Here is a 26,643-nt window from a genome sequence, read left to right on the forward strand (position 1 = left end):
ACCAAAATAACAAACTTATCAGATCAATGTTTGAAGGGCACGTGCTCAAAATACAAGGTGTGAATTATAACCAAATCCAAAGAAAATTTTAAGAAATGACGGATGATAAGTATAGGGGTACCGTCAAATTTTGGAGAGCAAATACCGGTAAATGGTGTGGAACTGAATTAGAAGTGCGTAATGAATTAAAGGAAATCAAGTTTCATCAGCTAAAATGTTGCACCTCTGGTGCACTAAAATCCTCCATCTTATTTCGGCTAATTTAACTGTGGAGAGGGAGTTTTAATTAAAAACCCATGTTTTCCAGGTGTGCCTCTTAATATCTCTGCGAGGCTAAAAATCTCAAAACAGCCCGTTTGTAATTTCCTTAAAACTGGTAAAATAGGTAGGTATAAAAGAACCAGAAATTTAAATGTGTTTATTATTCATGATTTTCAAGTCCCACCGTCTCGTTCCGTGTTTTAAAATAATGATTATAAAAAATATATTATGAACGAATGCATTAACTATTCGTCCAAATGATCTCAGGTTTTTTTAATTCTAATTTCAATATTTTTTCCATTGATTAGTCACATACTCGACAGAAATTCCTAGTTCTTCATTAATTTTTTTATTAGCTGTAGACTACCGGCTTCCATAGACCCTAGCACTACATACTCCCGTACTCGTAAACCCTAACTTGACTCAAAACATGCCTAGACCCCATACTACTCGTTACAAAACCCATTTTTCAGCTCTTCATACTCTCTACCTCCCGTAACTTGCTTACCTCCCTCTACCTCGTTTTCCTAGCATTCTTCCCCTCTATACCCGTCTTTCGCATTTCATTGATTCTCACTACCTCCTGCATCCACTTGTCCTGCCTCCTTTGCATTTCTCCCATCAGCGGTCTCTCTTCCCCTACCATGCCTAGAACTTTGTTTTTGTTTCCTTCCGTATGTTTTTTCCATTTCTTCTCCAAATCCACATCTCAAACTCTTAAAATCTACGCATATTCACCTACCTCAATGACCAAGGCTCAGAACTATCCAAAACTATGCTGTATATCAAAGTTTTTACAAATATTTTCTTTAAATCTTTACTCAAGGTACCTATTATCAATTACAGCCTCCTCTTAAACGCTTCTTCAACTGATACAATTCTGCTTTCAATGCCCCCACAACTCTGTTCACCCTCATTCTCGACCAGGTGAACTGTTCTACCTGTCCTAATTTACACCCTTGAGCTATTATCCCTTCCTATTTATTGAGAATTTCACTACCTAAATTTCCCATCCGTTACTCGTCGCACTGATTCTGCGTTGAAAAATACTCAATCAACAAGAAAATTAACGGTATACGGTGGTATCTCAGATTGAAGGTTCCCACGTTGAGGCACAGACGACACCAGGGTTTTTGGGTTACTTCCACGTCGCTCCATTGCTGGTATTGTAGTCAGCATCTTCAGTTAAGGAGAATGAGGACCAGAAGATGATGATATTATTTTTGAACTGCAAACATGTTTCTTGTTATGACATTGTTCCACTACAATGGTCCCAATGTACAGATGGACACTCAACAGCAAACGCAAAAGACATGCAATTAAAAATATCATAAAGTCTTTGCATTACATTAAACTCGGAAAGAATTCTACAAGACTGAAGGACTGCAAACCTGAATATTCCGCCTGTAGCGCCATTGAAACCGTCTTTCAGCCAGATAGAACTACGCGGAAATGACCCTAAAACCCAGGTGTCATCTTTAAATAATATTTTTTATTCTTATCATTGCTATACCCTTTCATTTTGATGTATTGTATTAAATATATCTAAACGAATTGCAATAAAAATATATTAAGTAAAAACTGCAAGTGTGAGTTTTCCTCACTTGTCTACATTTCTTTTTCATTACATCAAAGTTTGTCTCGTGGGTAAGCTGTAAGCCTTTGAGTGCTTGCTTCCACTGGGTTGCGGAAGGTAAACTGACCCCTAGTTATATAGGTTAGCGGAGGAATAAGAGGTCACTCGACGAATAGGTATTCTTGGTTGCATTCGGAGATGTAAGAATCCATCCTGGGGTGAAATGATTTTACGAAATCTTAAAAAGGTGACGTGACTTAGTACAAGTGACTTCCGCCAAACGGAGTTAGCGTCCATGTCCCTGGAGGAACGGGAAGAAACTCACCTTCGCATGAGAGAAAGTGGAGGCCACAATGGTCAGCACAGCAACAATCGTCTCACTGCATGCGTGGTAAGAATTACAGCACTGTGTCGTAGAAGACGACGGGAAATCATCTCATTACTATACCAACGATCAGAAATTCACCAACTTATCTTTGAACTTATCTTAGCCCTCTGAAATAAATACTTAGCAAGTATCCCCCATTCTCACCGGAGGCCACTCGAGATATGAAATCCGTCAAAAGTGTCAATAAATTGGTATTTGGAATTTTAAATTAGTGGCATAAATGGAGAGTTAGAAAATATATCGGTAGAAATTAGTAGAATGGGAGTAAATACCTTTGGTTTAAGTTAAATGAAAATGTCCGAATTTCTGAAAACTCGTGGAACGGTAGCTTAAGGATGAATCTCAGAGTATTTGTAAATGGAAATACATGAATATGCATAAAATTGTAACAGAGAATGTCGCGGTAAGAGTAAAGAACTTTCGGAATTAAAGTGAAAGACGCAGACTCGGATGGAGAATATGGCAACGAGACCTCCGTGGTACAGAGTAAATGCAGAATGCATTGATGACAAAGTGGTTGCTATGCATATGATATCGTTGAATTGGGTAATAATAAATGTAGAGGGAAAAATGTATAAATATTCTTGAAGACTGTAATATAATCGACGGGCGAGAAAGAGAATGAAAAACAAGACGAAGATGGAGGTAAGGAAATCAGAGAAGAGGACTTATGGAGTTCTGATAAAAGTGAAACTAAATCACTGTACGGAATCTATTTCAAAACCACTCTCAAACATAGATATGTGAGTGATATCAAGAATCGTAAGAAAACAACAAATCACCTTTCTTCTTAGAAAGCAGAGATTTATGGATCAAGTGAAGGACTGCGAAAGCTATTCCTGAGCAGATATCAACAGTAACCATAGTTCAACGTGTAAAGGACAGTCAAATGAAAGCTGAACACCCGCTATACCACTAAGTCCGCGCGAAAAGTGGCAACAGTGTTGTTACGTAATGATACTGCCGTCGCTGCGATAGGAGAGCTGTATAGTGACAACTCACAGGCGCACGTAGTTGTAGGGTTATGTCCTAGTCGGTACGCGGACTCGTCTATTGTGTTCGTCCGTTAGGTTTTCATTTGACTGCCCCTCATAAATGAAGTACCATTTAAATTTTAACAAGGCGAAGAGGAAAATAAAGAACATATGGTGGTCAACGTATGGTGTACATCTATTTCAATGGCATTAGATGAAGTAATATGCAGTCGGGGTGACACTGGATGTAAGAAGATATTTACACGAAATGAAGAGCGGCATTTTGGAAGTCACGAACAAAAAAAATACAACATCTCGGAAAGCCTGTAAAAATGAAGCTATGGGTCACATGAAATCCTGAAATCAATGGAAGAGAAAGTACAAAGATTTTTGGATAGAGGAACGGTTATGAAATGAAATCGGGTGAATGAATGAAGGGAATGAATAAAGAAGTGTTGCATTGCTCTGTCTAAGGAAAATCAGCCGGGCACAGAAGGGTGAGACAATATTTCAATGAACGCAGGGCAAATATTGCTCGCAATTGGGAAAGAAATAATGAAATTCGCACAGAAGATGAAGATAAATTGAAGAGATGAAAAAGATATGACGAGAGTTTTAATGATCAATAAGAAATGTAAACCAGGAAAATAGAAAAAGAATATTCTGCTGGTCATAATATCACAGAAGAATATACCTTGGATCTGAGATTCGACTTTTAATAAAAGCTGCCTGATGCAATTTATGTTTCTATGGCCTTGCGACATAAGCGACAGGTGCAGATTATAAGTGAAGAATAGAAGCGATGAAAATGTGACGCTACAGAGGTATATTAAAAACATAATGAATTGACAGAGTAACGAATAAAGTATCAAGAAGAGTGAGTGAAAAGAGAAACGTATGGAGGACAACTGATACTTGGTAGAAAATAAGCGTATAGAACTTCTTGATAGGTGTCAACGAAAAATAATGATTTCTCAGAATAATTTAAAATAAATCACAACCGAAGTTCCGATGCAGAAATTCATCATTAGATGGCAATGAAGTTTCTAGTCGTAACTATGTTCATTTTTCATTGGTCATCTAAATGAATTATTGTATTTACTTTAATTTTTGCTATTATTATGGATGACACAACATGAACAAGGATACTAATTGGACAAACAACGAGGCACAATATTTTACTGCAGATAAAACAAAAGTGATAGAGAGGAGAAATAGCGTAGAGTAATAAGCGGGAAATAATTGCAGAGGAAGGTCAAGGATGCATTGCACGAAATTGTTTCTGGAAGATGTGACTGCAAGGAGTTATTTGGGAATGAATTGAATGACAGAGAACGAGATAGTCAGCAGAAGTCCTGCAAAACAATCCTCCGATTGATAATGAAAGAGTTTTTTAATTAAATTCTTTTTTGCTCACTTAAAATGTTCGCGCTAAAACCTTGGGCAGATTTTGGGAAATTATAACGCCCTAACGGCATCAACGAATCTAAACGGTTACGTCTCTTTATGGTTTGCGCCAGGTATGTCCTTCCTCTCTTGCAGTTTGTTTAGCCTCGAGATAATTTCATTCTCCTCCAAGTGTGTATGTGTCTTTTACTCTCTCCCGGCCTCTCAGAGATGTCTCCGGAGCTCCAGGGGACGTTCATCGAGCAGACGCTTCGCCCGGGACCCGGCGTATCCCTCCGCTGCTCGGCTGCCGGGAGTCCACCTCCGCGGTTCGTGTGGGCGCTTGACGGGCAGCCCCTCACCCCCCACAACGCCGGACATCGGTGAGTTCAATAATTAGAAGGTTAAGTCTCGTGCAGTAGCGGAGGATTTCCGGGCCGCGCAAGGGATTTGTTCCGCGATTCCTTTTAATTGCACAAAGTGCCTCGGGGCTAGTTAGCGAAATTCCGCACGCACTGCCGCCGCCATTAAAACGGGGATAATTCAGACTGAATCGTAAATTGTATTCTCCTCTTGTTTCGCGAGGAGTAAATTGCTCACGAATATCTTGTACGTTTTTAAGAGCAAGGTGAAATCCACCGGCAATTTTCGTTCACTTTAAAACATTCTATAAACGCATTATTCAATTGAATTAGAAAACGGTGGCTGAGTTATTAGTTATTACAAAAAACAGTTACGTTTTCTGAAACCAGTTATTTTATCTAAAACTGATTTATTGCCTTTTAAAAATTTTAAGAAAAGCATGATTTTCATTTTCACGAAATTATGAGGGTATATCATGAAATTAAACTCAAATGCGTATCAGTTTTCACACTATTATTAAATATAAAAACTTTAAGCCCCTTAAAGTATCTTAAAATGACGCGGATTTGAAACATGGCCGGTTTATCTAGAATAATTGTGTGGACTCTACGCGTGTTTTCATTTAATTAATATGAAGGTAACACGAATTCATCACCATCTCGGCTACGCCTGAGAGTCTCTTTTATATGCAAGGTAGATTTCCCAAATTAGCAAAATAACCTGCAGCTTGGAGCCCTACAGGCTTTCTGCATCCTCCTAAATTAATTTAGTCAACCCCAGTTTTGAACAAGCTGAAATGAAATGCTTATAATACAACATTCCTGTTGAAGCCTGGGCTTTGAAATGATTCAATTTAAATTAATCACAGTTTATTCACTTTGTTTATTCTGTAGTGGCCGAAGGCTTTCGAAATTGCAAACAAATTTCTTATTATTTAGAGAAACATCATTATAAAGCATCAATAACAATTTCCGTATCCAAACACTGAGCCATCGCCAAATTCTTTCAAATTTTCTCAGATTTATGACTTAGAATATATTATTACAATTATATAATATTGGTGTTCATTTTTTGGGATCGATCTATGTAAGACCAATGGTTAGGGCTTTCAGATATTGACTGGAAGGTCTTCTTCAGCTTTTGGACGCCCCCAAACTAAAATCAATCACTTATGATATTATATATGAAAGTGCTTATTCTAAATAATGATTTACTTTTTTGTAATTTATTGTAATATATTTCAAAATATTCAAGAAATATTATAAAAGTAAAACTATCCCATGCGCGAGTTTTTTTTAACTTCCCGCGCCACGTAGACCTCTTTTTTTTCTTAATTACATTTTCACTTAAACTTATGTCCACAATTCTCCAACGTTCACCTCAACAATACAACCGAGGATATTTCGTTGCGGGTGTGGCCAAAATTACTTCTGTTATATTTTATCGTTGTACCATTAGTTTCTCATGAGTTTTTCATATAGGAAACTCTAACTATGTTAAATATTTTGATTTGTGACATAATTTAATATTTTGTCTCGTGTAAAGGTATTTGTGAGTGTTATGATGATTGAACAATGTTCATCCATATGTTTACCATCAAATTTTCACTTTTTCATCATTTCGTCATTTTTTTTAAATGCTTTGTACAAATACTACAATAGCTAATTCTTGTGTAATAAACGTCCGCTTGAGTGAATTTCGGTGATTTGAATACACTTGGGGAAATAGATCCTTAATGGCAATAGCGCGATGCGAGTGACGGAGGGCACAGTGGTTTGCTACTGCTCAAAACGTTCACCTGCCAATTAAGAGTCTGAATTTCACTCTCTAGCCCACGTCTGGAAGTAACCCAGAGGGTTTATTATAAAATATAATATTAAAGTTAATAATAAAGTATCATGTGGTTTTCACAGTGAGGTATAATAGAAAAAATTATATTGCTACTTTATCCTTCTGATTCATCCTTATTTTGTAATCTTGATATGTGGCGTGAAGAAGCACAAACGGAATCAATCAATCACTCTTCCTACATATTTTTTAAATAGCTAAACCATTAAGCCTTAGAGCTAAGAGATTCCAAGGGCAACAGTATAACCTCGTTTCCTTCCGATTCCTTGGCGAAACACACGCCCACATCCCTTTTCTGCACTGCTTCGAAAATATTGTGTCCCTTCGCTGCAGAATTTCCGCGGAAAAGGAATTCCCCACAAATCCTGCCTTTTGCGATTTTTCCCATCTCCCACGCTGTTATGACTTGCATCCCCCCCCCTTCCCTTATTCGTCGCGGCGTATTCCGGCAAAAGCGGACCACAAGTGTAATCCTTGGATACAGTGGCGTGCGTTTATTTCCCAGAAGGATTTCATCCTTCCCTCTCTCTGCCCTTATCATCTTCCCACGCCCCATCCCCCATGGTAACCCCCCAACCCACCCCCTCATCACCGCTCTCTCGATACAATCCCACCCAACTCCCGCGACGCCCCACAGGATCACAACCACCCCCTCCATTTTCCAGTCCAAAGTTCCTCCCCGACTCAACATCCTACCTACACGCCCGCGCTCTTCCCTTCCCATGTCCCTCTCCCTAATCGGATTATCGCCCTCCGCTCGCCTATTTGTCCTGATTAATCCGAACCGCGCTTTTTGTCCACCATTTTTTTCCCATCCATCCATCTCTGACGTGCGCGCTCCACCTATAGCTCTGTGCCTGAATTAGTTAACTCCACGACGGCGGCTCTACAAATCCATTTAACGGTAAGGTTTGCCGTCGGCGTGTTTTCGTCTTTTCTTTGTGCGTCCATAATGTCGTATAGGAAGAGTGTTTACATCCAAGAATGTACGAATTTTACTTTGAAGTTGGCGTCCTATTCCGTTTATATTTTTAACTCCCGGAGGTTTCACTCCGGTGTGTGTAACAAGATATGCGCAATCCATTTGTGTGGATTCGTAAGTAGGGACATTGTAATCATTTCGTTCTCATTATAGTCACGGAACCAACCTATAAACTGATACGTCGTTTACAATCATGCATAAAACTCCATCGTTCAATCATCAGCTCTGACTTAAAATTAACAAAGAATATAAATGACTCTGAACACTTGCACCCTCAAGCGTTGCGAATATCTCACAGAACATATCCTAGAGGTTAATTATGTAGATTAGTCAGCTTCATGTAACGGCTCTAGGAAGATCAATCCCGAATGCGTCAGTAAAAGTTTCATTTATAAAAAGTTCCAATCGGGTTATAATTGTTTTTCACGTGACAAGCCACAAAATAAAGGAAAAATGAATTTATTTCAAAATGGTGTAAAATTTACCTCGGGTGGAAAAGAAATATTTTTACCTGATTTCGTTTGCTTATAAATTTGTCTCCCAACTACGTAAATTAATCAGCAATTCTGACCACCTCGACTTTCTCGTTAATGGCGTAGACTTCCCTCAATTTTGTTGAACTATTTAGATATCCGCATGTATTGAAACACATTACCAATTATTTAGACATCCAGCGAAAGAAATTCTTTATAAACAATGATATATCGTAAAACCTGACTTCCAAGATATCCATCAAATCGTATTCTGGTTGATTACGGTGAGAGGTGTAATAATAACTGTATAATTCATTGAATATATCGGTCAAATTAAGTTTCCGTATGTAAATAATTTAATATAACATATCTCAAGACATTTAGAAGTAGATGATTTTACTACTATTTGATATGAATTTAAAACGTAGTCTCTAAACTGAGTTTAGGGACCAAAAGTATTCAATATAATCTGCAATTCAATTCTAAAAATTCATTAAATTCTGTATTTGACCGAGGAATTTTTCCCATGAATGTCATCTTCATCATGGAATGCCTAAATTGTAATCCGTTAATTCTTTTTGATAAATTTTGAGTCGTTTAGAAGCCTCCCTGGCAGTCAAGTAGTATTATTCTTCGTTAGGAAGTGGGAAACTTTTTCTCATCAGAAACTAAAAACGTAAACAGCCAACTCTTTCTCTGGTATTATTACTAGTATTTCTAGGTTGAAAATTAATTTTAATTTAGGGGACTTCATGGAAGAAATTTAAGTGTCAATTAGAGGCTTAAAAATCAGTAGAGGTGAAAATTTGAAAGGCTTCTCCCACAAATGTACTTTGAAATCCTTTTTATTTTTCCGTGACGTTATCCCAAATCAATTTTCTGTTCTTTACTTTTATATCCCGATTGGGTTTAGTAAATTAAGGGTTTCTTTAATTCTCGAGTTCCATTCAAACAGTTTTCCATCAAATGCAATCGATGGTACTTCACGTGCGTCAAAATTAATCCATCACTATTAATATGTCATCACGGCATTAGCATCAATTTGTTTCCATGCATAGTAATGACTACACTTCAATTATATTAACCTCAAAAATCATCAATGGTTGCTTCGTGAAGCACTCAAAGGAATTAATTGAACTTGAAAAGCATATTTCGACAAGTATTTTTTTTTAAACCCTTTAAACTCAAACTGGTAATCGACTCGGTTTAACTCATTCTTTCATATCCATTTTCTCATATCACGTCTCTCTGGCAAACCTACTCATCTGCTATGTTTTGATTTCGTAATTTAGCTCATTCGTATTTGCTCCTGTTTTGTTTAGTTTAACAGGGATATCTTTTAGTGAAAATTAAATTCTAATGCCACCATATATTTAAATAATTTTTTTTAATATGAATTATCTCATTGTGCACCTCAGATATTAAGTTTTATTCAATTTGATTTTCAGATTTGCAATTGGTCAGTACATGGATTCCTCTGGTGACGTCGTTAGCCACGTCAATATCTCATTGGTTAGAGCTGAAGACGGTGGGCTCTACAGTTGTACCGCGACCAATAGCTTGGGCGAAGCGAAGCACGCAGCTCGACTCAACGTTTACGGTAAGTGTATTTAATATTTTTCAATTCATAATCATACCTTAGAGAAAATCACTCTCTTTCTGGATTAAAGTTGTGCATTGGTGTGGATATATCTGTTAGTCATCCAAAAAATGTAGTATCACCATTTAACGCAAATAGCTAATGTGCTTGGGTCTCGCCATATATGTTTTTGTTTTTTATTGAGGAGTGAACATTCTCGATATAGAAATTCTTTACTGACTTTGATGATTAGGTGCGCGTCCACAGCAACTGAAGTTCCCGCCAAATTAAAGCATCCGATTGTTTTCCCATTGTTGTTAATACTTTGGTATAGTTTCTTAAGCCTAATGATGATGAAGTATAACGTCATATCCAACAGAATAAAATAGGGAAGATGATTGAGAAAGTAAGAAAGTAGAAGGGACGAGAACGAAAAGAAAGAAGTACCAGCAGGCTGTTAAGAAAATTATTTGTTAGGACAGGGGGACGAGTGCAATAAGAGAAAAAAGAAGCCTATTGAAAAAAGAGATATCAAAAGCTGCAAATAAAACAATAAGAAAAGGCAAGGAAACTATGGATTACAAACGAGATGATTAGGAAGATAGACTAGAGAAGAAAATGGAAGAATGTAAAAATATGTAGGAAGCAAAAAGTAAAAAGAGATAAATAAAATAATAAACTAAGGCTGGAAAAACAGGGCTAAAAAAGCGTGGTGGAAGACGCATTGGCAGGATGTGGAAAATTAGCAAAGGAAGGTTGACGTTGGTATGTCGTACAGAGAGTTGAAAGCACCGTCTGGTATTTCAGAGAACAGAAAATCCTTGGAAACAATCACAGATAAGTTAAGAAAGTTATTATTTGAATCACGGAAGATTCAAGATGGATATAAAGAATAAATAAAGGAACTATTTAGTAAAGACATTAGGACGGTAATTTTCGACACAGAAAAATAATATGAGAATTAATGAATATATTGTAGAAAGTATGAGTGGACTGAAGGGATAAGAGTTTTATGCGCAACCTATTCATGTTTCAGACTGCTCAGGTGCGAGTTGCGGGTGTAGAGTCGGTATTAGGAAGAAGATAAGACAGGAGTGTCAATTGTCACCTGTGCTATCAACGTATGTGTGGAGTGAATGGTAATAGAGACATGGAAAGAATAAAAGATAGTAATGAAAGTCAGTTGCAAATTCATAAAATCAGTTATGTTTACAGATGATTAAATTTTAGTTTTCCAGTCAGCCAAGGGATTGCAAGTATTGCTGAGCGCATCAGAAGGTCAGTGATATTGCTTCAAGATCATAATGGATATAAACCAAGCAACGATTATGAGGTTTCCGAGAAAAAGGAAGGATCAGTGAAGCGTTAAAAAAGGAGGGCAACAGTTAGAGCAGGTGGATCGGTTTACCTTGGTTTTTATCATGGAAATTGTTGTCGACCAAGATGTCCATAGTAGTAGGGCAATCAGAAAAGGAATTTCACTACATGCAGACAAAGAACTTTTCATTGGGAGGAACGGGTTAATGACAGGAAGTAAGGATGTTACGAAAATTTTAATTAATGAAAACTTTGATATGGAGCGTAGTTTTGTACGGCGAGAAAGCATGGTCGTGGAAGTAAGACAATAGGCATAGATTGGAAGCGAATGAAATGTGGGTGTGGAAGAGAATGAAAATATTGAAATGGACGGAAATGATAACAAACAATGAATGCAACCAGACATGGTGGGGAAATAAAGGAGACTGTTGAGAGAAGTCCAAAGGAGATGAATTCAGGGTGTTTCTTTTTGCAATAGCACGTTTAAGACTTCGAGGCAAGGGAGAACATTAAAAGCAGTCAAGGAAGGAAGAGGTAGAAATAGAATAGGCATGTTGGATGGAATGGAAGGAGGAAGGCAGCATGCGGAATTAAATAAGGGTTTATTTTTGTGCCGATCAGGTTGTATATTTTGGAAGAGGCAAATGAATGTCCTTTCGTACCGTTGTACATTGTGTCCATCCAAAGCCTACCTTAAACGGGAGATTACCAGTGAAAATAATACTTCGTTTTGCATTTCAAAATATTATCTCCTGAAGTCCCTTCAATGCTCATAGTGGTATTTCAATACTCTACTGATATTAAATATTTCCTGAATACCAGAATGTTATGATGAACAGGATCGTATTTATGGCAGTTTGCTAAGAAATTGGAAGAACCATCAAAGATTTTTCTGTTGGAAAGATGCATGAAAACGCTAGATTGAAAACAAATTCCATTTGAAACGATAAAATTGTTTGCTCGACACTTTAATTGCATGAGTAAATTACAAGTCCCCTGTGGGTACTTATATTTTAATTATTCAATCGTGTATGCGTTACAATCTATATATTTCGCAATTAAATGTCTCGGTGCGTAAAATCAGCTCGCGTTTAATCGTGTACATCCGCCCTTCCTTACGCGTTCATAAAAAAATCTTCCAGCTTTGGCGGTTGGCTTTGGTCTCCATCACGCTTCCCCTTATAAACTGTCTCCTTAAAAATTCAAACCTCAACAACCGGAAACCGAAAGTTTAACTTTTTATTTAAAAAGCCGTGGCGGAATCCCCTCGGGGGTAAATATTGAATCGCCTTCCACCGCGATTCCATGTAACGGCAGCCCCCCCCCCCATTCCCATTCACAGGCCCTTGACGGTATTCGGAAGAGTAGGAATGAGTAAAAAAAAGTATTGCGAAATTTGTTTTCGATGATGTCTTGCATAGTTGATAACGAATCCCAGCCGACCGGGCGACGTGGATGAGATGAGCCGAGCGAGAAGAGGAAAGGAATGCGGAGAGCGAAATAAGGCGGGGAGGCAGGGGTGGTGTACATATCAATTAGGGTCAAATAAACAGATCGATGGAATCAAAACCCAGGCGATGGGGCCACCACTTTCCCGATAGTCGATGCAATCTTGATCCTCGATCGAATACATATACGCACTATCCCATGTCTCCCCATTGACCTCGGTGCGGGTACCGTTAATTTGGGGGCGTTATCCACCCTTCAGGGTTGACTATAATCCTGACGAACGAAGCCTTTCCTGGTGAAATCCGTGGCTGGAAACTGCCTGCCGAACTTTTCATGACCGACAAGGGGTACACGCTAACATTTCGATGAAAAATAAATTGAACTTCATATTGAATCAGTAAAATTATTAACCACGATTTGGAAATGTACGCAACTCCCTCTTTTCAATTTAATAGAGAATCAGAGGGATGCGATGTTTTCAACTATTCCAGTGAAATTTTCAGTGGCATAAACATTCCAAACAAATCTCGATATCGGAGAGCCTGGCATCTTCATGTTATTTCCTCGCAGTGCAAGTGAAAGAGCAAATTGTCGAATTCTCGCCAACGTTTTCAACTCAAAGGGTTGTTATTTTTTGTGAATGTCGCGGCATTAAAGTATCAAAATCATGAATGGATTTTAATTAACTGTGACCTTGATCACCATGACATGAGTATTTGAAACAATTGTTTTACGTAATAAGTGATAATCGCTTTTTCTCCATTTTCAAACATATCCACTGGACCAATTTTAAAATAAATATTGTAATATATATATATATATATATATATATATATATATATATATATATATATATATATGTATATATATATATATATATAAATCTGATCAAGTGTCTTGTTAAATAAATGCTTATACCCGTTTGAATGTTTAAATGAAATTTCGTCAAACATTACTGATGAAAATGGTTTTGAAGTGCAATCCGTAGACAAATGGAGTTTTGCCGATCATCAATTAACTATGGAGTTATTCCACAACAAAAGGTCTTACCCATATTAAATGCGGTGTTGTTTAGTTATTTATTTCAAAAACGTGTATAGCTTCAAATTTCTTCTATTCAATCTTCAAACGACCTTCGTTCTACCAGGGGTCTTCTGGTTTGGGATCTGCCGTTGACATCTCCCTCGTTTTTATCACCGGTACCCTATTTTTCCACTGGGATCCTTTTTTTGTTTAACGTGGCTTCCAATTTATGTCATGTCCTCTGACTGACTCCCTGGGCCGTAGGTGGATTGGAGAACGCACTCCAGCGAGCTAGTTGTCAGAGATGGATGTCAAAAACAAGAGAGGCTGCCGGCTCGTTTCCAAATGATGGCTAAGACGGAGGCCCGAGTGATTTGCCACTCTCGGACAGGATGGTTGCAGGCTGATATTACATCTGGGTTTACTCTCCGCGATGTGTGGGCGTTATTCAACTTTTTTTGCGAAAGGGAAAATGGAAATTTTCAAAAACCAGTCATACAAAAACCTTCGGCAATTATTCTTTAAAAATTCGCAAAGCTTGAAATCCAAAGATTGTTAACTCTGCATTTCATATTGTCTTTGCATTTTAAGCGACTATATCTAATTCAGTTCTTAAAATGATAGTCAAAATTTAATATTTAAGTCTTTACCGTACTTTGCTTAATTCTAAAACAAGCACTCACTTTTAAATGCAGAAGTACAATTTTTTATGGGTCTTCTTCAAATTCCAGGTACATGCGAATACTATTATTGTCCAAATGTTTCCTGCATAGCTTCTGAACTGGGGGACACGATCTCGGTTACCGGGGTAGGCATGTTTATCGGCACTAAACCCAAACGATAGTTATCACAACATCTGAAAGCAAAATAATTTCAATTATAAAAATTTTTAAATCAGAAAAAATATTACTTATGGTTCCGATTTTTTTTCATTTTTTCGTGTGTACGGGTGCTTTTGCATCATCTCCCAACGTTGATCATCTGCATTTCGATCGTTGCTAATTTGACAGGATGGCTTCTGTTGATGTTGCCTCGCCCGGAATTACCGTGAACTCAAAACTTAGTTATTACAGCTAATAATCCAATCACGTAAATAAGCCGTTCCCTAACGGCATGTCATAATAAATTTAGCATCTGAAGCATCACATATTGTATTCCAGTTATTCGGCTCAAATGCCACAATAGAGCAAATATCCCGTCATTCACTTGGTTAGTTAGCTTAGTTTGCTTTAAAAGTGCATTAATAATCCGCGCTAATTTATTATGTCCCATAAAAGCGACTTTGTTGACGTAATGAGATAATATCACGCGATACAAGCACGCCGCGGCCCTATTGCCAAAAACAATGCACCGCGTTCCTCTTAATGCTTATCATTCGGTTAGCACTTCCGTTGTTAGATGCGGTTATGAGCTATTGTTATGAACGGGAATACAATACTCTATCAGGTGATTGGTTATCCCAACGCTTTTCGAGCATTCTTGTCGATAATGATCCCTGAAATATGAATCACACCCCTCCCCTTGGGTGAATATGGGAATGCGTAAAATTGAGGGAACTCCGATGCGAAAAATGTTAAAGCCATGCATTCCTGAATACGTCTGTGGATTGAATGTTGAATCCACGGTCGATGGATCGAATCTCACCTTAGATATATATGTTAAGTTCATCACGTATTAATCTGTGCTGACCTTACTCTTCAATCGGACTTCATACCTTCATTCACCGTCACCTTCAAACCGTCACGAAATCTTTCTTCCAACGCGTATTTTTCAGGTAGAGCGAACGAAATTGATTGATCGCCAAAGGAATTTAATTCTCCTTTGGTATTATTTATACCAATCACCCCCCCCCCATCAACTTTTCAACAGATTTATCAGCAGAGATGGGTCCAAAACGGTCTCGGTTTTTTACAGTTTGGGTCCGGGCAAAATTTTATCCAATCAGAGATCGCAAAATTTTGAGACGCAAATTTAACTTTAACTTAGGATCGATGAAATGGCCGCATCTCAAGCTTCATCCGGGGAATCCTCGCAATTCCAAAAAACACTGCATTCGAAATTTTTTAACACGACTCAAATGAATTATGCCCTGGAGATTTTTTTGTTTGAGTTTCCATGCTCCGGAAATATTTGACCATTTTGGACAAAAAAAGCGTATTAAGCGTACTCATAAAGATATATATGAGGTACGCTGATCCTTTGATTCGTGCGTCGCGGCTAGCTTAATGCCTCCCCCCCGCTCCCTTTCCAACTCTGCCCCCCTCCGAGTAGCCATTAAAAACTCCCTAACGCGGTAAAATAAAGTAAATGATGGAAAAAGAAGGGGGCCAATCAGTGAGGGGGAAGGATATCAGGCGCGTGAAGGGGAGGGCTCGGGGATCGAAATTGTACGGTTGTCCCTCCCCCCCCCCCGGCCACTCTCTTTCGCCCCTTCCCCTCTCGGGGGAGGAAACGGGGAGATGGGATGGGGTGGAATGAAGGGTGCGAAATATGGCGGAGACAAACGGACGTGTTTCGAACACGAATTTGAGGAAAAAAACTCCCGTCTCCTCCGGCGGTCGTGTCGCTGGGGGTAATTGTGATCCGAGAGAGCGATGGGAAGGGGGGAGGGGGACAGGCGGGCGGAAGGGCCGGCCTGCCGGCCGCCATGGCGTGGCGTGGGCTGGTTGGGACGATGTCGCATTTTTCGGCGCTGGAATGGAGGACGTGGAAATGACGCTATACCGGATTTCATGAAAGTCTGATGGCCGAGTACAAAGGGCCTGGCGACAGTTTTCGTCCTTCCGCGCCTGCCCTCCTGCCCAACTCGCCTCCACCCCCTCCATCGCGTGTAAATCCGTGTCCGGCAAGATCTGAAAATACGTATATGATACGCCTACTCCATTGGTTAATGGCCAGAAACAATAATGATTCCAGATATCCGAGTCATTTTCATAGAACGGAGACAGGCGGTACAAACTAAGTATATAATTTTCCCCGTATTGGATTTCGGAACACATGTTTTTGAAAGAGTAGAACTTTTAAAATTTCATACTAACCGTCATTCAGCTGGTAGAAGAGTCTCTTGTGATTTTAAAAGTTCTTTTCTACATTTTCTCTTATTCAATTCTCATTTTTCTCAGTCTTTTCTCATTTTCAATTCCCTTGGTCACTTAGGTAAAAGGGCAAATAGCAGTTTTCCCGATCATTACACTCGTAAGAATTGAAACACCCTAAGTACGATGTAATTTAAGACCCTGCGTGCCTTTGTTAAATTCTTGTCCTTAAGCATATTGTTGTAAGTCGCCACTAAGGATAATTTTTTATCAAAATCAGCCTTTTGTTCACCCCCTCATGGCAATTATCTAGGTAGAACGCGGTCGTTGCTGGTAATTATGACGGCGACTAAATCAGCTTTAGCGAAATCTCAAGGTGTATCTTGGAAATATATTAAATTTAAATTCCTTGGTAAAATACCACTAAAATTTTAATGTTTATTTCAGTTTTCATCCAAAATAACGTATGTCACTTCTGTGATTCAATAAATTATCGCCCAGAGATTGGCGGGCAAAATCAATGTATTAGTATAATTAGAAGTAATTACTCCGCTTTTAATCCAGTGGCTTTCCATTATGGCTTTTTTATAAGGGTGCATTCATATATAACCAAAATAAAATATTAAGTTATTTTTATTGCATTATGAAATTATTTCACATTTATTTTGATTAAGTAGGTGCTCCACATCTCTGGAAACGATGCGTTAATAAATTCTAAACGTGAAACAGGACACTTGACAGATTTAGCACGATGGAATAAAACAATTCGGTGCTTTCACACATGCCCAAAATAATGGTTGATATTTGGAAAAGACGGTGGTGGGGGCTTCTTATCCAAGAATTAACCCAGAGCAGACTCAAGCTTGGCGACCGCTATCGTACCGTCTAATCTCAAGAAAATATCCATTAAGTAATTTTGAGCGAAAGATGTCGTCGATAGCAACAAAGAGGTGCCAGTAAGTAAAAGCGCGGTTTAATCCACATAATGATATTTAGCGACTTACACTCTGCGAGTGGTTTTTACTTTCAAATAACTTGCTTTTTTTTAAGCATGCCAGACATATCAACCTTCGGAATAATCAACCCAGAAGATAGTTATGTAAAAACTGATTTCCCTTCATCATCAAGTTTGGTGATATCAATACGAATTTGGGCACTTTATGGAGCAACATCGCCGGTCCCAGTGGTGATGGGGTAACGCCCTCCCCTGCCAATCTAGAGGTCGCCGGTTCGATTCCCGCGTGGGAGGGTTTTCCTCAACCAAGGGCATGGATGTTTGTGACTGTCCTCATTCTAACGTGTAAAGATCAGGTAAATGAAGTGACTAAGAAGTCGCAACCTCGCCCAAAAAAGTCGATAAATAAAAAGACAGCATTGGAGCATGTTTTGGCGACATGACTCTTTTGCATAGATTCATTCAGTTATAGGATGGTAGCTAAAACTCGGAGTAATTCATCAGTAACTTAATTTTCTCAACAGGAAATCTGAAATTACCGCCCAAAGTCATTATAGGTGTTTTTTTATTCAAAAACGGCATAAAAATCCTTGCATGGTACTTCGCAAGTTATAACGTTTCGTTGCGGCGCGAATTGCAATTTTATTGCATTTGTCGTGGAGAAATCGTAAAGATGTCGAGTGAATGAGAAAAACTTAATGTTCCCCTATTCCAGAGCCCCAGCTGTTACAAAAAGACATGCAAACTGACGTCGCAACCTCGTCGTGTTTTTCCTGAGCCGGCTCTCCACAATGCCCAGCTAACAGAGGCGGTTAAATTTTCACGTTTACCAACAGAGGGTGGCAAAATTTCAATATTCCTATTGAACCAAAAAAAAGCTCATGGGTTTTTTAGATTTTTGTCAAGTATTCAACATCGTCGTGTTTGAATTAGTTAACAAAAACCAGTTTGTTCATTTTGATATTCGTATAAGTTTATGTAAATTCAATAACGTAACAGTCGTGACGACGCGAGCATTTTCTGCATGAAAGTATGTTTTTGCAAAATGACCATTCTTCATGTTTCTAAGCGACGGATGAAATCGAAAAACAATAAAGAATAATCACTCTCAATGACTTCAATGACTAATGCTTTTCGAAGGTCTAGTTTTATGTTCGTTTTACTAGAAAATCGACCGTTTAAAGAGACAAGTGTTTAGTAAATGTGAATACAGTATTCACTACAACTATTAAAAATGGACCGATGAGTATTTCTAGCATTTACCAACTACGAAGGCTTTAGCGGTGACATGAAGATAACTCCGGCTTTCGGGTTTCTCCCGCGTTAATCTTCATTTGCACTCGAGCACCTGAAGATTCTGACTGGAGTGTCGGCAAAACTTTTGTCTAACGAGATGGCCGAGGTTCCGGAGAAACTCGAAAGCTATGGGATCACTTCCAACATTAGCGAAATCAGAAAGAGGTATAACAGTGCGTTGAATTAAGGGTTAAAAGTTTTCATGTTGAATTTAAACATTTATATTACGATTAAATGCAACAAAAATTATGTTTCATAAATCTCAATGCATTATTTTATACATAAACTGTTAGAAACCATTTTAAGGAACCTTTTTAATTAGATACATATTTTTAAACAAATGCAAGTAATTAATGATAATGTGAGTTTAAATTTCAAAATTCTTAAGGGGATGCATTTGTAGCTGCTTATTAAATCTGTTCCCGTAATAATTATATGTTTCATTCGTAAACAAAACGATAAAAATAGTCATAGGGATGGTTTGAAATATCCCATTAAATGTTAAACATGAAAGTTTTCTTTCAGCAAGCTGACCATATATTTCCTCTCAAAATCACGTGGTTAAACACCACGTATCATCTTGAAATATTGATTTTGCACCTTCATATTCTCTGCCTTTAATGGTTTTCCGTGCAAGTAACAATTGAAAGATGAGGAGTTGAGATGGAATCTTCCACATTAGTGATGACATTAGTTTAGTGAGTATCGCGCAGAAGGAGGCCTTGGTTTTTTTCCGGATTTCGTTTGTAATACCAACGAGATGGTAAGATTGGAAACGTATGACGGAACAAAGGTTTATCAGACCGACACCATCTGCCATGCCTTAACCAGTTTGACTCTTTCGTTTTCGACTCGGAGACCATAGTATGAATCTTACTCAACTAGAGTTCAAAATTGTCCCTCTTGCCCTGAATATTTGGAGAGCTGACGTATGGTGGCACTTATGAAATGAGAAACGTCTTCCAAGAGTCAAATTTCATAAGTAATGGCAGTCAGGAAGACGTATTTTCATTTAGTTTTTTCCGTGCACATTAGATATCACATAACGAAACATATTATCCTTTGCCTGCCTCCATTATGAACCGAGGTCATGTGCAAAACCTATTTTCAAGCAGCTTGTCTTAACTCAAAGTATTTTGTTCTTTAAAAGCCAAATTGCCTCTTTCGCGAACCTTACAGATCATAACTGATTGTCCTTAATTTGCGAAAGAGAGAATCGTTTTTACGAATTCTTAAAAGTCGCTCATAAATGCCTATGTGATCCATGCATCTTTTTTTTTATTCTACGAAATTCGCGCTCCTCTGTGTGGCCCTTACACCCTATTCTTCAAAATTTTGTTGCAATAAATTTTGATGATACTTTTTAGTAGCCTTCTTCAGTGCTGCTGAGTTCTCGTTCATATTATTCCCTTTCTTGTAGGTAAATTAATGAAAACCGAACCTACTCCCATCCCCTATCCACGTTAAGTAGCGAAGATAAACTCAGGAATAATTTTTACCAAATTGTATTTCTTATCTTTCTTTGATTGTAACAATACATTTATATCTTGTTGCCGTTCATCGAAGATTTTTTCGTAGTCACTCGGTATATTTCGTTCAACAATGAGGAATTTTGAGCGTGCATAAACGTACGACGCGTAAACACGTATTTGCAAAAATTCTACATGCACCAGAGTTTTCATATTTTCCAAGTCCACGTCTTAGTCAAAAAGAAGAGAATCAAAAAGAATATTTTTCAACTGTTGTGGCTTCAATTTGATTAGATCAAATAAAATTGGGTGCAAAAATTTGAGCTGGAAAATTAATAGGGAAACTACAACGTTCCTACCCATCTTATCCTAAACGCCATTGAAGAAGTTCGTATACACGTTTATGTTTATTATCCTCCTCTTATAAGATTTTTAAGGTGATAATTAATAAATTGTTTTCAGGTAAAAACTGAGAAACTATATAACTGACGTTAAAAATGGCATCTATTTTTTCCACTGTTAGCAGCATAGATATGAACGTTAAAACGCTGATATTTTTTTCTTTCGCCAGCGTATTAAATTTTATCATCGTGGAATGTAGTTCATCTACATCTACATAATACCCCGCTAGCCACCCAAGGGCGTGTGGCGGGGGGTGTTAGGTTACCAACCATGCATGCACGATTACAATCATGACACCTCTACACAAATATCAGTTTGATCATGCACCGGAAGAAGTTAATTACACGAAAAAAGGTACTTATATGCAAGAATATTCAATTTCAGGATATATTCAAATCATGCGCGAGCAGTGTTGAAAAGATGTATGATTTAAATTCATGCAGGATATCGACAAAATATATAAACAACTAATTCTAATTATCTTCTTCGCACCTGCGGTGTTATCTATTACAATCTCCAATGGTGGTACGAGGAAATACGATGGAAATGTATACGTTCTACTCTCTACTTCTCTGATATTACGTACGTTATCTGATCTACGAGGGTCATCCGGAAAGTAGTACCCGTTCGTGAAATAAAGACACAAAAGTAAATATTAACAAACATAAAAAATTTTATTTGAAAGAGGATACTTTAAACTACTTCTCAACATAATCTCCAAGCAAATTAAGGCATTTGTCATAACGTGTGACAAGTTTCTGTATTCCTGCTGCATAGTCCTTCGCCGCCAGCTCATTGAGATACGCAAGGGACCCATCTTGCACAAATTTTTGCATAATGCAGATGGTGTTTAACAATTCCATGAACAATTGTTCGAGAAACATTGGGAAAATGCTCACAGATGTCATCAATTGTGACGCGCCGATCGTTCCTCACGAATTCGTCAACTGAGCTCACCAGTTGGTCTGTAATGACAGACGGTCTACCCGAACGCTCATCGTCGTGTGTGTTCCCCCTCCCCATGTTGAAGTTGCGACACCACCGCCGAACAGACGACTCGTCCATTACATTGTCTCCATACACCTCCTTTAATTGGCGATGAATATCACATGGGCGAACGTTTCTTGCATTGAGGAATTTAATCACTGCCCTCACTTCACAACTGGCGGCGTTCTCAATTTTTTTAAACATTGTAAACAATCACAGAAACAACACAGGCAATGCTAGCGTCACGCAACTTGGCTCAGAGAAGGCAGACAAGCCACTGAAGCTATCTGACCTCGTCCAGCGGCTACTCGCGTCGTCAGCACTTCATGCGGCACGAACGGGTACTACTTTCCGGATGACCCTCGTACCATGGTGAGTCGGAGCTTTTAATATGCCTTTAACATCCTCAGATAAGTAACCTGATTCCAATTCCAACAGTATATTTAAACTGTATTTCAACCTAGGATCAACTAGTTGCTCCCATCCTGATTCTTCAAATGGTGTCGTACACTGATATACCTTGTTCATAACAACTTTTTACAAGCCTAGCTGCTCTACGTCACACTCGATCTAGCTCAAAAATTAAGCCTACCTTGTGAGGATGAATACCCGTAGTACATTCAAGGTTGGGCCAAATAGCAAAGACATTTAATCCTCTCATTACATTTCCCAAGTTCATGAATCCTAACCTTTTATCTGCTATTTCATGAATTTCACGTATGTTTTCCTTGGATATCGTAACACCAAGTTATCGTAATTGTGTAGGATCCATGGTTTATTCGTCATTCATATATTATTTAGTCGATATAAGATGCTTCAAAACAACGTGAACCCAACAACACGCTAATTACCCATTACCCAAGCCAGTTTTAAAGTTTCAATTTATCTTCACATCCCGACGTTAACATAGTGCCGTAAGCCGAGTCCATTGCCCTTCGTAATTAACATTGGTTACTTTCGTACAAACAACCATGCATTTTCTTTCCAAATTTGAAAATTTCAAACTTTGACGAAGATTTAGTGTCATGTGTAACCTTATGCAAGAACTTTTGCACCACTTTCGTTTAATTGGATTTCCAGTGCAGCACTTAATCACTTTCCGCCGTGCTCCTCTAGGACGAAGGTGAAGAGCGTCGGCCAGCTTGAAGCCTTCCACGCAGTGCTAATTATCCTTCTGGACCCTCAGCATTGGTAGAAGGTTTGAGGGGATAAGAGGGGAGGGGGTGAAACAGGGGGTTAATTGCCGTCTCTGATTACTTAGTCAGGGCCGACATTGAAATATGGAAGGAGGGACATGTCTGAGATAACAACCCCGCTCGCTCACCCTCACATCTCTCCTCACTCTCCGACCCCCCCCCCCCGCTAAAAAAAAACCAACGCCCGTTCTGAGTTGGTCCCGCAATGTAGCCCACGGGATGCGAGCGAGAGAAAAAAAATATTCAAGCGGCCCGTGTAAGGAAATATGGTTGTAGTGGGAGGGAGGGAAAGATTTCGAATATATGCGAGAAACGGGGTTTTGATGGGGAGGGTATAGAGGTGGGGTCGACTCCCGGACGAGAGAGGAAGGCGGGATAAAGGGGTCAGATTGGGAAACAGACCAGCCATGGGAACCCTGGTGAAGTTAAACATCGTATTCACTCGAGGCGATGAGTCGCCGTATAAAGTAGCCCAGAATAATTGTGCTCCACGCCCTGGGAGGGGATGGGAGGGCGGGAGGGATGGCTGGAGATTCGGAAGGGCTGGAAGGGACGCTCTCTCCGCCAAACCCAACACTCCCCGCCTCAAACTTCCACCCCCATTTTGCAAATTACATCTCCCCACTCCCAAAAATCTCTTCAAAACACGCTGCCCACTCTCCTTCCTTCCTTCCTCGTACCTGCTCGCAAACTGCCCATAGCTCGTTCAGCCCCTTTCCCCCTCCCCCCCCTCGAGAGTGTCCCTTGCAGATCCCTTCCCCACTATGCCACTTACTTTCGCGTGCCCACATTCCCTCTCTCACTCGCTAATGTCCTTCTCCCCCAACCCCTTAAAACCAGGCCTTAACTCCCAACAATTAGTTCTCTTTCCGCTTCCCGCCACCGTAGACCTAGGGCGCTGTTGCACGGTTTCCGGACCACTAGAGCCGGTAACGGTCGCAAATCAGTTTCCACTTCCTCCCTTCACCGCCCCCCTTTTGCGACTCTCATCCCACAGTACGTCATCCTCATTTTTTTTCCGTCCGAACGGTTTTACGTACGTATGTTTAAAATTTTTATTCCAAGCCGTAAGTGTGTGCGTGGGTTGTGCGTTAGTAGCGAAAAACATTTCGTCGGAAGGTCATTTCGCAGACGTCCTGCGTCAACCTTTTTCGGACTGGGCTCCCAATGATGGTGCTGTTTTCTTCCGTGTTATTTTTTTCAAAGGGGACTCAAGTGCGCACCTCGTTCAACGCAATGAGCCGGGCGTGGAAAAACCGCGCCGTGTACGCCATGTCCCTCGGGAGCAGCTTCAATTTACAGAGTTTATCCCCTTTGGGTTCGATCGCTGGAGAGAGCATTAAAGGCTCCCCGTTTTGATTGCGTCACCTGGCGCTAATGAGCTATTTATGCTTTATTATGATACCCCGAGTAGTTAATATTTCGGAGCGCAGTCTCGACAGTGGTGGGGGACGGGGGGCGAGAGCGTGTGCATCAAAACCCCTCCAGTTAGCTTCATTTGAAGCACGTCCTCATCTGATGACCTTGCCACAAAAAAATTGGCGGTAAACGTTAATATCTCCTAAACTATGGCATTATATCCCTTTGAATTGAAACGAAATGATCCATTTTGACCCTCCTTTTCGTCTCGGAGATCGTAAGGGAAATAGTTATTGCAAAGAATGGGAAAGATTTCCTCGAGGAATAATTTGTAGATCTGAGAAAAAATTTATCTTATGTGTATTTAAAGTCACGTTTAACTCTGCTATATTTACGTAATTCAGAAGGACGGTGAAACTGCTGTAAATATGTGCATGTGCGCATACATGCTTACTGTGTATATATATAACATATATATTAACCATAAACACAGTAATCAACCCGAAGGTCGGTTTAGTAGGTGATGGTAGAGATCACCCAGTACTAAGCCCTATATGGCGTGTGAAAATTCACACATCAGGGTAAGGGGGCCAGTTCCTTTCCCTGTACCGGTTATGGTTTCCCAGGTAGATCTGGTACCCGAAAAATCATAGCTTGGGTGGAGCTGCAGGTGCCCAGAGTGCCTTGCCCGGGAATCGAACCCGGGACCCTCATGTCAGCAGTCCAACGCTCTACCCACTAGACTACCGCGACCCATATATATATATATATATATATATATATATATATATATATATATGTATATATACATATATATATACTATATACATATATATATATATTTATATTTATATATATATATATGTATATATATAATTACTCGTACTTCTCTATCTTCCGATGAAGACGGAGTAGAATTTCGTCGAAATTACCAAGAAATTACGTGCGAGTGATCTTTTTTTGTGTTTCTATATTGTTTGTTACTGTGTAATGTACTATTCGGCACTTCCGTGTTACGTCGATGAAATCATCTATATATATATATATATATATATATTTATATATATATATATAATTTATTTCATCCGGAGAAGGGACTGTGGCCTTTGTCGTTTTTCTCTCCGTGGCTGCAAATCCTCCATTCGCCGATTTATTTTAAACATAAAGCATCGTTTTTTTTCTTTTGATTCGCCTTTGATAAAATTCGTCCAAATTATAAGCTATTTAATCGTTAAAGGGTGTATGATCGCATTTAAAAAATAATAGTTCTGCAAATGCCCGAATCAATCGACAGTGTGCTCTTTAGAAATAAAGAGAACCTTTCATTGTTCCTGACTATATCAATATTTAAAAAATTGGGTGATGTCGGGTTAAATACTTATTTCATTTAATACTGGTATTGTTATTAATAAGCAATAACGCTGAAGACATATGCCTTATATTGCCTTAGGGCTTGTGTTAGAGACTATGTCATGTAGGGTACGCACCCACATGTATACTCCTTTTTGTCGTAAATTCTTGTGATAGTCTAAAGAAAAATTGTAGACAAACAGTTTATCGGAATGCCAAGATTATTCCGGAAGCGTTGAAATGGCAAAACAAAAGTTTTAACTAATAACAAATCAGAAAACATCGACCACACCATTCATGCATTGCTTTTTAGCACAATTTATTAAATTTAATAATTTTATATACAAATCTAGTTATCGTGACAAGCTATAAATAGCTAAATAACAATTTTTCGAGTTTTTCCATCCATTGTATCAATACCAAACAAATTTAACAAATATATACGTTTCTCTGGATGATTAAATTCATTTGTATATGTATGAATGAAATTAAATTTTCATTTTTCTTCACAAACACAATAAACTATTGTTGAATGAGTACAAAAAATCCAACCAAAGCATTTGTTCGGGGTCAGCATGCTTTATTTTACTTTTCATGATTCACTCTTTCGTGCCATAACTTTTGTATTCGTCTATTCTTTTGTGATCGTATCTTGAAGCATTATTAGTTGGTTCTCTCAAACGCAGTTGTAGGGACAAAAACAGAAATTGCAGTAAATATAGCATTGTTTGCAAATATAATTAATGTTGTAAACAATTGGATACATATACATTCACTTTTCGACGAATGTCAGCAGCAGATTCCTATTTTAATTACTTTGATTCGTCATTAACCGATTGCCTTCCCTATTTTTTTCATCGAGGGAATTTTTTAAGTTGATCGAACCGGAGCAAAAAACTAGCCCTTTTACTTATGTAAGTTTCTTTACAATTCAAGCCCAACTCAATGCAGTTGCAGCAGCCGTGTTTATTACTG

At 38.8% G+C, this 26,643-nt stretch overlaps 1 protein-coding gene across 1 annotated transcript in view; it reads left to right on the top strand.

The window, feature by feature from the left end:
* Window positions 1-26,643, top strand: part of Dscam3 (Down syndrome cell adhesion molecule 3) — an 819,144-nt gene that overhangs the window by 703,318 nt on the left and 89,183 nt on the right. Inside the window, exons 10-11 of the mRNA XM_071596808.1 lie at window positions 4,815-4,968; window positions 9,700-9,851. Coding sequence (XP_071452909.1) covers window positions 4,815-4,968; window positions 9,700-9,851 — 306 coding nt within the window. The remainder of the gene's footprint in view (window positions 1-4,814; window positions 4,969-9,699; window positions 9,852-26,643) is intronic.

Source organism: Hetaerina americana, unplaced genomic scaffold, assembly GCF_022747635.1.
Source record: "Hetaerina americana unplaced genomic scaffold, ioHetAmer1.1.p SCAF_8, whole genome shotgun sequence".
Classification (NCBI taxonomy): domain Eukaryota; kingdom Metazoa; phylum Arthropoda; class Insecta; order Odonata; family Calopterygidae; genus Hetaerina; species Hetaerina americana.